We start from the raw sequence: 11695 nt of genomic DNA, 5'->3' as shown, positions 1-11695 counted from the left end.
TCCCCCTCTCCCTCCTCTCCCTCCTCCTCCTCTCCCTCCTCTTCCTCCTCCTCCTCCTCCTCTTCCTCCTCTCCCTCCCCTTCTTCCCCCTCCTCCTCCTCCTCCCTCTCCTCCCTCCTCCAGCGGGGGAACCTCTCGCATCCCTCCCCCAGCCCTCCCACGAGCCCAAGCTGCCAGGCCATTCTGATGACAGTGGGGAAGACCCTGGTCTGAGTTTTGTCCACGTGGCCTGCGTGCAGCCCCGGCTCCCTTCCCTTCCCCGCCCCGCCCACTCCTGCTCTGCGTGTCCGGCATCCTTCACCAGCCTTGCTCTGTGCAGGGCTGCCCCGAGGGTCCTGCCTTGGATGGAAGCGGTGTGGACAGACCAGCATTCACAGTGAGAGCCGGAGCCCGTGAGCTCTCCTGAGACACAACACAGCAGATAGGAGCCGCTCGCTCACCCAGGCCGGACCGGCGCCCGCAGAGCAGGGCAGCGGCCGCTGGCCGCGCCCAAGGACCAGGCGGACCCGGGGTCTGCCCGCGAGCCCGGCCTCTCCAGGGCAGTGGGGGGTAAAACCATCATCGCTGATCTTGGCCACCCAAGAAATTTGTCACTTCTGTTTATGGGTTTCCTCTTTCTGACGGAAAGTGCCAGAAACAGTTCTGAGGAGGCCAGTCCTTCTATGTAGGACTCAGCATGGAGCTTTAGGGCCCTGGCACCACGGCACATGTCTGTCAGACCAGCCGCTTGAGAATCGCAGCTCACAGCCAAGCAGGGCACAGAGTGAGCAGGACCCCATCTTCACACATCAGCCGGGCACAAAGTGAGCAGGACCCCACCTTCACACATCCATCAGCCCGGCGTGGTGACAGGACACACAGGCAGGACAGCTGTGGTCCAGAGCAGCCTGGGTGAAAACGCAGGATCCTGCCTGAGCGGGGCAGCGGGCCCCACGGGCATGGGTACTGCCAGAAAGAGCGAAGGAAAGGAAGAAAGGGAGGGAGGGAGGGAGGGAGGGAGAGAGAAAGAAGTAGTGGAGATTTAAACGCACTGGGCCGGGCACCCACGTGGACCCCCCCAGCTCCCTTCCCCCACCTCCTCTGGCCGGGCTCCAGGGACAGCGCTGTCTTCCTGCTGTGGGCGGCTGTGGTCAGCCTGGGTACCATGCTTTTAAACAGCCTGGTGTGCTTTGGCTGGGCCGGTCCCATGACCCTTTTCCCAAACCTCACCAGCTGTTTCCCTGGGAGAGACCCCGCGGCTCACGTAAACAGGGGGATGGGGGGGGGAGGAGGGGGGCCTGTTTCCCAGGGAGGCAGGGCCTTTGTGGACAGAGGTCCCCGTGGACTCGGAAGAAAGTATTTCGGGTCTCTGCATGAGAGTGGAGCAGTACACAGAAATAAACCTGGATCTGTCACAGGAAAAGCCGGGCTCCACCACACATGGGCCCCCCCCGCCCACTCAGGGGTGTCCCATCACGTCAGCCTGAGTCACAGGGCGGCGGACCCTCCCGGGCTGGCTGGCCAAAGCGGGCGTGGTCTTGGCTGCCCGTAGTCACAGAAAGGCAGCCTAGGCTCAGGCCCTTGCACCGACCTCCTGGCATCCGGGGCCTGGGCTGCAGGGGTCCGGTGTCCTGTGAACCGGGTCTTGGCGTGCCTGCCCCATAGATGAAGGAACGGAGGCCGGGGTGGGGTTGGGGGGCACTTGTGGGGTCACCCAGGAGCAGGGCCTTCTCCACCTGCCTCTGATGAGCAGGAGTTGCTGGGCCTCGGTCTCCTGAGCCACTGGGCTGCCCACTCTGTTCTGGTGCCCCCCCGCCTTGGGCTTCAGTCTCCCCCAAGGCACCCCCTGAACCTGCACCCTCCCACCCAGAGCCTGCAAAGTCCAGTCCCATTTGGCACCCCTTCAAAGCCTCTTTCCCTGGTGTAGTAGGCTGAGGGGGGCCTCTAAAGCCAGGCGCATGGGGGCTGGCAGGAGGCCCTGGGCTAAGCACTTCGGGTGGGGTCATCCTGGATTTAGGTGAGCCCAACCTTCAGTAGGAAGAAACACACACAGAGACAGGGAAGGAGGCAGAGCCCGGCGCGATGGAAGAGGAGCACTTCCCTGGGAGCCAGAATAAGAGGGAAAGACCGACCCCCCCGCCCCCGCCCCCAGAGAGAGAGTGCCCCCCCCATGCCTGACGGCACCTGTCACCCTCCCCAGCTGTCAGCGAGCTCCGGAGCTCCGAGACAGGGCTCAACACAGTGCTGGTTAGATACATGGCGGGGGGGCGGGGGGTGGGGGGGGGAGAGGAGGGAATGTCTGTGGTCAGGCGCCACGGTGGCCATCGCCATGGGACCAGGACAGGACAGGGCGAGGGCGGCCAGCCTGAGAGAACGGGGTAGGCCATGGAAGGGCAAGAGAAGCAGGAAACGGGCCTGGTGTGGGGAGGACCCCTCCTCAGGTAAGTCTTGGCATGGAACCTCCTGAAGTGCCTTTGTTTTTTCTTTTTGGCTTGCTGGTGCTTGAACTCAGGACCTCAGACTTGATGAACAGGGGCTCTCCCACTGAGCAACTCCGCCAGCCTGTTTCTGTTATTTTCAAGATAGGGTCCCGCTTTATGCCCAGGCTGACCTGGACCGTGATCCTCCTGCCTGTCCCTTTGTTGCTGGGATGGCAGGTGTGTGCCACAACACTCGGCCACTGGTGGAAATGGAGACTGGTGAACTTTTTTAACCAGGCTGCCTTGAACCCCCAATCTCTGCCCATGAAGTAGCTAACTTGTGGGCTGGAGCTGCCATCCCTCCTTCCAGAGCCTTCTCTTGGGCTGCCTCAGTGGCCCTCTGTGTGATCCTGTCAGGACAGAAGCGCTCTGTCCAAGCTCACAGCAGTGGGGAGGGAACGGTTCTTGGCTGCTTCCTGCCCTTGAGCCCTTGCGCAAGGCCACCGCCCACGTTAAGAATAACAATGGTAGCCAGGTGCCAGCCTGCAATCCTAGCTGCTCTGGAGGCTGAGATCTGAGGATCACATTTCAAAGCCAGCCCAGGCAAGAAAGTCTGTGAGACTCTCATCTCCAATTAACTGCCAAAATGCTGGAAGTAGCTCATGTGGTAGAGTACTAGCCTTGAGCAAAAAAGCTCAGCGACAGCACAGGTCTTGAGTTCAAGCCCCAGGACTGGCACACACACACACACACAATTATATAGACACAGGGAACCCAGCTGGCAGAGGGTGGGCCCCGAGCACCCAGGGGCCTGCAGCAGGCAAGGTGCCAGCGCGGACAGCAGCCGCCCACCAGGCTGTAGCTGAAGCCACGGGTAAAATGTCCTTCAGCACACAGCATCCCTGACGCTGAATTGGTTTCCTCTCTCTAGACTAAAATCCCTGGAGTTGGCTTTGTGAAGATCCACGCGCCCTGGGGCGTGCTCTGCCGAGAGGCTGAGTTTTTGAAGCTGAAGATGCCCACGAGGAAGGTCAGTGGTGATGCGAGTCTGCGCGGCCCAGGACCACCATGGGCAAAGCCGGCAGCAAGAGCCTCCACGTTGAGGGAACTCAGACACAGGCCCCCGCTCTCTGTCCCGGCCAGGGGGACATGACCCAGCCCTGGGTGGTCTTTAGAGACCCCCAGACCAGATCCCACCGGGAGAAAGTCCAGGCCAGAGAGCGTCTCTAGCTGGCCCAGGCATGTCCTGTCCATACAAATCCAGCTCAGCGCCGAGCCCTGGTTCTTTGATGCCTGTGGGGTCTCAGCTCATTTATCAGATTTAATTTAATTACATGTCCTGGCTTGCTGGGATTTTTCCTCTTAATTGGTCAGAACTTTATGGCCAAGAAGCAGTTTGATGGGGCCGCTGAGCTTGCTTATAAGTGGAGGAATGGGGCTGGCTGCAGCTAAGTCACTGGAAGCGCTTGGAAACCTTTAGAAACAAAAAGCAAAGTTTGGGAATGTTTTCTAGAATGTGTTATTGAGCTCTGGGGGAGGATCTCCTGAACTGCAGGGGGGCACGGGGGGAGGGGCAGGCTGGGCTAGCAGAGTGCCGCACACCCCTCCCCCACCCCATGCCACCCACAGATGTATCACATCAGCGAGACCCGCGGCCTTCTGAAGACCCTCAGCTCCGTGCTGCAGAAGATCACAGATCCTATCCAGCCCAGGGTGCCTGAGCACCGGCCGCAGACCACCAAGAGGCTGTCCTACCCCTTCTCCCGGGAGAAGCAGCACCTGTGAGTGCCCCTCCCTGCCCCTTACAGAAACGCAGGCACATTCTCCATCCCTTCCAAAGGAGGGGAAGCTGGGCGCTGTGGCTCATACCTGTAATCCCAGCTACTTGGAAGGCTGAGATCTGAGGGTAGCCATTCAAAGCCAGACTCTTATCTCCAATTAGCCACCGAAATTTCAGAAGTGGAGCTGTGGCTCAAGCCGTAGAGTGCCAGCCTTGAGCAAAAAAGCTAAGGGACAGTGGGAGACCCTGAGTTCGAGCCCCAGCACTAGCACAAAACCCACACCAAACCAAACAATAACAAAAGGAAGGGGGTGGACTGCGGCTCTTGCAAGAGCTGTGTAGTTGCTGTGTAGTTGCTGTGTAGTAGCTGTGTAGTTGTTGAGCTCTGAGGAGGCTGAGGAAACGGATTTAAGGCCCTGCTTGTGGGGAAATGGAGGCGCGCAGGGGCCTGTCCAGCTCAGTGGCACCCAAGAACTCCGTGAGCCCAGGCCCCCAGGGTGGAGAGCTGGGCCTCCCCAACCAGCTGCGCCTCCTCACCCGGCTAATCACCAGACAGCACCCTGAGCGCTCCCCAGCCAGGGGCTCCCCACAGGAGCCCGGAGCGCCCAGGGGCCTGCAGCAGCAGCTGGTTGCCTGGCAGTGCCCAGCCTATTTGGGAACCTTCCATTCTCCCTGCTTCCAAGGTGCAGCTACCTGGGTCATGGGGCCTCACCGGGCAGAGGTGGGCACAAAGGGCCGGGGCGTACCGTAGGGATGGTGAGCCCAGAGCTTAGACTTCTGCCCTGCAAATCCCCAGGCCCGAGGCACTTGGGGGTCGGGGGAGGTGTCCCAAACCTCGCCCTTCCCTTGGGAGGCGCTGACAGGACTTGTGAGGGCCCCCTCCCCCTTCCCCACGTCCCCACACCAACATGGCTGCTCCAGGGTGGTTGTTAGAATGGTGCGAGCTGGTCCCCAGGGCACCAAGCGGGTCTACCCACTGCCTGTGGAGAAGTTGGGGGGACCTGGGCAAGGAATACCGCTGATCAGGAGGCAGTGCACCCCGAAATGGATACGTTGAATTGAAACCCCTTTGTGCAACCATTGAAAGATCTCTTTTCTTTTTCTTTCCTTTTTTAATTTCCTTTTTTAATTTAAAAAATAGATCTGGCCACTGAGGGTGTCCTCAGAGCAGGTGCAGGTCTCCAGGAGGGGCTGACCGGGCCTGCCTCTGGGTCCCCTCCCCCGTGGGGACTGGCGTCTCTCGGGGCATGCTGTGCAGCGGGGTTCATAGGCCCAGAGACAGAGGCACACCCGCTGCAGTTTGTTGTCACCCCCAGGGGGACAGGGCGATTTCGCAGGGTCTGGAGCCCCAGGTCTCTGCCCCTCCTGAGCGGCCTCATCTCCTTCCTGTTTCCGCAGCTTTGACTTGGCCGACAAAGACTCCTTTTTCGACAGCAAAACCCGGAGCACCATAGTGAGTGCCTGCTGCCTGGCGTGATTGTCTCCTCAGCGGGGATCCCGGGAGACCCCATGATCATTTCATTTCGGTGAAATTCCTCGGGGGTGGAGGCCGGCTCTAATTGCCTGTGACAGAGATAATTAGAATAATGAAATGGGAGGGCCGAGTGTGGCCCTGGGGACGGGCTTGGCCCGAGGTAATAGGAAATTGGGGAGAGGAAGCCTCCAGGCAGAAGCACCGCAGCCCTGCCCCCACGAGCCCCATCCTCCGAGGTCCCACACATCTCAAGAGCCCCTGGGCTCCTGGCTCCAGGCCGGCAGATCTCTCGCCTGGCGTTTCTGAGCAGTCAGGCAGGGGCAGGCAGCCCAGGGTTAGGATATCATTGTAGGCCTTTGCCAAATGAGCCAGCCGGCTTTGCAGTCTGACCAGGCCACTCTGCCCTATTCAAGGTACTGGCTGATGTTTATCCACTGGCCGCCAACTTGTCCACCAGCCAAGCTGGGAACTGTGCATGGAGCAGGACCCAATTTCTATCTAAACATGACATTCTCCTGGCAGCCGTGCCCAGCTTTCATTCCCTCCTCCTGCCAGCCCGGCCGGGCAGCCACCCAGGGCTGAGAGGAGGCCGATGATTGGCCTGGTGCAGATAACTTCTCTCTGCTGGAAGGCTGCCAGCCGCAGGACTGCTGGGCACTGCCGGACGGGCGGGTCCATCTGCCCTCTGCCCACTCCAGCCTTGTGACCACAGGGGTCCCTGAACCTGTGGGAATGAGCACAAGTCTGACTTGATGTCCACAGGGCGGCTGTGAGCCTCTGTGTGGTCACATGGCCCAGGTAGATGCCTAGTCCCTGTGCGGCCTGGTCGTTAGCTGTGTTATTGGTTAAGTTCAGCAGTTAGACCTGGTGATAATAATATCTAAAAGACCAGCCCCCAGCGGGTGGGGCTGGAGCCCCTGGGAGCCACCCAGCGGCCTCACAGGGTCCTTCCTGGGAGGCTGCTCCAGGCTGGGGTGGGGGCGGGGAGGGCTGGAATGGCCAGCGCGTCACTGAACCACATTTTAATACGTGTCCATGCGTTTTAATATGTTGTGCACTCCTAGTTTTGTACATTTTGGGGGGCATGAGAACACCCCCAGAAGCATGGGGTAGACACACATTTGTGAACTCACAAGGCTCAGATGCTCTGGGAACATTTTGGGGGGATGAGGGGGTATCTGCTGTGAAATCCAGGTAGGCTGTGTTCTCCAAGGCACAGACTTGTCTCCAAGTCACACAGAGGAGCCTTCCCTAGGGCGGGCGTCACCTGAGCAACCCGGCCTGACTCCGCTTACCCCCCAGGAAGTGAGGGGCACTGGCCCCAGGGACCTGGGGTGGCCAGTTTGTAAGCCACCCACACGCAGGCTCCCATCAGTGACGTCTTTGCCCTTTGTGCGCCAGGCCTGGTGGTCTTTGAAACCCAGCAGTGGCCAGGGTCAGGCCATTCTAAAGGTAGAGGTATGACCCCAATCGTGGGCCTGGGGAAGCCCACCGGGTACCAAGCAGGCAGGAATGGGCACCCAGTGAGCGTGCTGGGCTGGGGTCTTTGCAGGTGAGTCTAGGTAGTAGGGAGCCACAAGAGGCTGTGGAGCAAGGCTCTGGATGTGGTCAGGAAGGCCAGCTGTTGGGGGATGCAGTGGGGCTCCACGGTGGTGGGTGAAGGTGGGGCGGGGGGAGGGAGATGGTTACCGTTTTTGGGCCAGATTTGGATCCACTGAGAGCACCTGGGTGAGCAGTTTATTCCTTGTGTGTGCTGGGAGGGAGGGGAGGGGAGGGGAGGGGAGGGGAGGGGGAAGCTGCCTCCCAGGTTTGTGTGTTGAGTTTCCCCGGAGAGTGTAGGTCTGAGGAACAACCAGGGCATAAAGATCCTGTGCTGAGTGGCAGGGCCCGGCAGGGGGAGGGGCTGGGGTCCCTGGCAGCTAACTAGGTGGACATAAAAGGCTAGGGCTGTAGGGCAGGCCTGGGCTGCCAGAGGGAAGCTGGCCTTGCCACAGTGAATGGAAGCAATGGGAGGTCCCGCAGGAGAGCCTCTCCAGGCCAGGAATGCTTGCTCCAATCCTATCTTGCAGATGGGGGAAACTGAGGCCTGGGGCTGGAGATAGAAATGTACCAAGTTCCCCAAGACTGACAGACCCACAGGCCCACAGACCATGGGGGCTCCTGGGTGAGCTACACCACGCAAACCCCCACAGCCCGTGGCCAGCCCCCTGCTCGGTTTAGAGGGGCACCTGTCCCCTCTGTGTGGCACAGCCAGTCTTTAGGCCCCTCACTTAGCTGGGAGCACAGACTTCTGACCCTGCTGGCCCTGAGCCCAGGACCCGTCCTAAGAGACCACCGGCCTCCCTGGCCGTGTCTGACCAGCAGGCACATTGCATTGTGGGCAGCCTGGGTCACCGCCCACCCCCCTTCCATCTCTCCACCACAGGTCTACGAGATCTTGAAGAGAACAACGTGTACAAAAGCCAAGTACAGCATGGGTAAGGACATTTTTGGGTGTTGAGATCAGCCGCGGTTGCAGTGGTAATCTGGCCTCCGAATCGGCTCGGTGGGAGGTGGGCAGCAGCTGGGGGTTTTATGAAGGTTTTGATTTAGGCCTGTGTAGCGGGTTCAGAGGGAGGGCTGGGCAGCGGAAGCGAGGTGCTCCAGGACCACTGGCAGATTTACGGCCCGACTCTTGGAGCCCAAAAGCAGCCATCACCCTGCTTGATCCGCGCACGTGGGCAGGGTCTGCCGAGGGTGTTTGCAGCCAGGAAACAGGCGAGGCTGTGTCCCCACCGGCCGGGGCAGGACGGAGGGAGCGGTCCCTCGGGGGATACGGCTGATGGTTTGGCCAAGCCATTGAGCGTGCCAGCCAGCCAAGCCACGTGTGGCACCGAATACCAAGCCCAGCACCCGGCAGCCTCCACCCGAGCCCGCCTCTGCCCGGCAGACACCCAGCTCAGAGGCTATGATGGTGCTATCCCAACTTGGTTTTCCAGAATCCCCTAGAAGCCCGGGGAGGGGACCACTCCCAGGCAGGGCCCTCTGCCCACAGCTTGTCTTTGCCTGCCTTCTTCCTGGAGTGAGGCCTCTGTCACGTGGACATCTCTGCAAGGACCAGGCTGTGAACACAGGGGACAGGGCAGACCTGGGACGAGTGCAGCAGATGGGTTCTGGAGGGAGAACTCTGCAGGAAATGAAACAGCTGGAGGAGGAGGAGGAGGAGGAGCAGGGTCAGTGCGGGGCCTGGGGGCAGACCACCTGTGCGTGGCCAGCGGGGCCCAGGGCATGCCTGCACCTCTGAGCTCCTGTGCTGTGTCTGTGCAAGCGAGGGTCCCTAATCCAGGGACCAAGAGGAGCTGGGCCCTCAAGACAGGAGAACGTGCAGAACAGCAGGTCTGCTCCTGGAGGAGGTAAAGCTGGGCTGGCCTTTAAACCCAGAACAGCCATGCGGGGCCTCCAGAGGAGAGAGGGAGCCTGGTCAGGTCCTCTGCAGACACGGCGGGTGGGTGGAGTCGGGGTTTGTGTTTAGGTCTGCAGGGACAAGGTAAGGTCTGCTGGGCCAGAGCCGACACCCCATTCTGCCTCATCCCTGGGATGGGGGCTGTCCACAAATGTCCTGGCAAGGCTGGCTCCCTGCCCCTGGGGACGGAGGACCGCGCCTGGGGCTCCCTGACTATGGGGGACAGAAGACAGAGGTCAGGGTGCCTTCTCTTCTACCCCTGCCTCATGTGGCTCCTTCCCTGAGAACTCAGCCCTCCGCCAGGTTCATGCAGTATCCTTGCAGTCAGAAACGCTTCCTGCCCACCTCTGCGCTCTGCCCCAGGGTTCAGGACTCCCTCCCCTTCTATTCTAAAGGACAGAAATAAATACGAAATGGATGGAGAAACCAGAACTGGCTTCTACCTGTGGGACGAGAGGACATTAAGGAGCCTTGTCCGGAAAGGCCTCTCTGACCAGGGGGCATTAGAGCAGGATGATGAAGCGAGAGAAGGCCAGGACTGCCAGACACGGCCAAGGCCCTGCGGCTGGACTCTTCAACCGCCTGGTCCTGCCTTCTCTGGTCTTCACTCCTGAGTGTTCTGTTCTTGGCCACCAATAGGGGTGATGAGCCACTTTTAAGAGATTCCCAGGGGGTATTTTTCCCTCTGGCATCGTGGCCTTGGCTAGATTGGGGGAATGTGAGCAGCAGGAATTCACAGGAGTCCTCCCCCCCCTCCCCCTGTGGTGCCTGCCCAACCCCCACGTGTTCGAGTCCAATGAGATTCCCAAGATCATTTTCAGCATGCTGAGCCCTGGCTCTGGCTCTGTTCCCCCAGTACCGTCTCGGGGCCGGGCATGGCATCCATATCCATCAGCGGGTGCCTGGGTAATCATTTGCATAATTCACCAGTGCCGGCCTCAAGCCAGCAAACCAGGACCCAGCACCTTCCACCACCCCCGGAGCACAGGAGCACCACGAGAGCCTCACTTGCCACCAGAACTGCCCCCCCCACCCCAACGTAGCTTTGATCCTTCGAGGCCCTTCCAATTTAACTAATAGCCGATGTATGAACAGGGCAAGGAGAGGGAAGAAAGAAGGATTCTGCCCTTCTAACTAAAAGGCGGAAGTGTGGGAAGTATGGTAAGTTGGGGCCTCTTCCACTTCTCCAACCAGCTTCAAGCTAATTCCAAATTGTATGTGCGTCCTCTGACGCCATCAATTTTCCCATCCATCCATTTTCTCATGATTCAGCTTTTCTAACCACTTCAAATCCACCTTTCCAATCTGCAGGCTTGCCGGCAAGCAGGTGGGGGTCTCTGGTGAATCGGGAGGTCTGGGGGCGTGCCTCCGGCCTCCGCACCAGAGCCTCCCCCCACCCCCGGGTCTCCTCTGTGTCTTCTTAGCCCTGCCAATCAAGCATGTTGTATCATCTCTAACGGATTGAAAGGTGGCCGGGCTCTGGGCAGCCAGGTGCATTTGGCTTTGAGCAAAGTCCCCGTGATTGGGGCCGCCCCCTGACGGCAGTGTGTCCCGTGTAGGAGGAACCGCATCTAACCCATCATCTCTCGCTGTTTTTGAAGGTATCACGAGCCTGCTGGCCAATGGGGTGTACTCGGCTGCATACCCGCTGCACGATGTAAGCAATCTGCATTATTCCATTCCCCAAATCCCCACCAGCCACGCCCCCCGGGAGCGCCCATTATCCTGCGGTTACCAGCTTCCTGCTTGGCTTCTCCGTAAATGTCAACTGCACACAAGCCTCCCCTGTCCGCCCATGCCGGGCCTGAGAAGTCACACGCAAGGCTGTCTCTGCTGGCAAAATAGCCCCACCAAGACAGATGGTTTGTGCCGATGCTGTGCCTAGTAGCCAGCTGGTCCACACAATGCTTTCCCTGGCCGGGGCTCCCCACCCGGGCCCTGGCAGCCACGGGCTATTTGTGTATCATTTCTGCGGAGAAAGTGGCCAACTTCCTGCCTGTCTCCAGACCTCTGGCAAGTAGAGGAGCCACGGGCTCGTTTGGGTGGGGAGAGAGGCTGGATTGTCTTCTTATTGTCCGCGGAGACAGTCAGGCTGGAGCTCCACAGAGCACTGGGATCAGGCTGTGGGACCTGAGCCCTGTGGGAACTCTGGACAGAGGATCTAGAACTTTCCAAGTGTGCACTCGTGCACAGACTAGGAGCCCAGAAGTAGGAAGAAATGGGAGGGAAAATAAAAAAGACAGGCCTGGAAATGGGGTCCAGAGTCCAGTCCCGGCCACGCACTCCTGTTGGCTTTGCGCAGTGAACCCCTTGTTCTGCACAAATCTCCCTGTCCCCCCACGTGTGGGCTCATCTAACGGCAGGGGCGTAGTGAGCAGAGGGCTGTGAGGAAGCCAGGATCAGAGCAAAGCAGGGGTGCGCCCAGAGGATGGGGGGCGCTGGGCTCCCCAGCCGCAGCCTCCTCTGCACTACAGGTCAGGGACTTAGGGTGCACTGGCCCTGTTCCTCTCCAGCACACGTGTGTGTGCGCACACACACACACGCTTCCTCACCCCCCTCTTGCTGGACTTTGGGCGCCCTTGTCCCACAGAGGTGCCGCT

General features: G+C 59.9%; 1 protein-coding gene across 1 annotated transcript in view; it reads left to right on the top strand.

The window, feature by feature from the left end:
• Window positions 1-11695, top strand: part of Ano1 (anoctamin 1, calcium activated chloride channel) — a 67287-nt gene that overhangs the window by 12630 nt on the left and 42962 nt on the right. The window contains exons 3-8 of the mRNA XM_013020870.1: window positions 3331-3429; window positions 4029-4180; window positions 5578-5632; window positions 8079-8130; window positions 10191-10256; window positions 10697-10752. Coding sequence (XP_012876324.1) covers window positions 3331-3429; window positions 4029-4180; window positions 5578-5632; window positions 8079-8130; window positions 10191-10256; window positions 10697-10752 — 480 coding nt within the window. The remainder of the gene's footprint in view (window positions 1-3330; window positions 3430-4028; window positions 4181-5577; window positions 5633-8078; window positions 8131-10190; window positions 10257-10696; window positions 10753-11695) is intronic.

This window comes from Dipodomys ordii, unplaced genomic scaffold (genome assembly GCF_000151885.1).
Source record: "Dipodomys ordii isolate 6190 unplaced genomic scaffold, Dord_2.0 Scaffold54, whole genome shotgun sequence".
NCBI lineage: Eukaryota > Metazoa > Chordata > Mammalia > Rodentia > Heteromyidae > Dipodomys > Dipodomys ordii.
The sequence above is the reverse complement of the archived record's forward strand: the minus strand, read 5'-3'. Positions and strand labels throughout refer to the sequence as shown.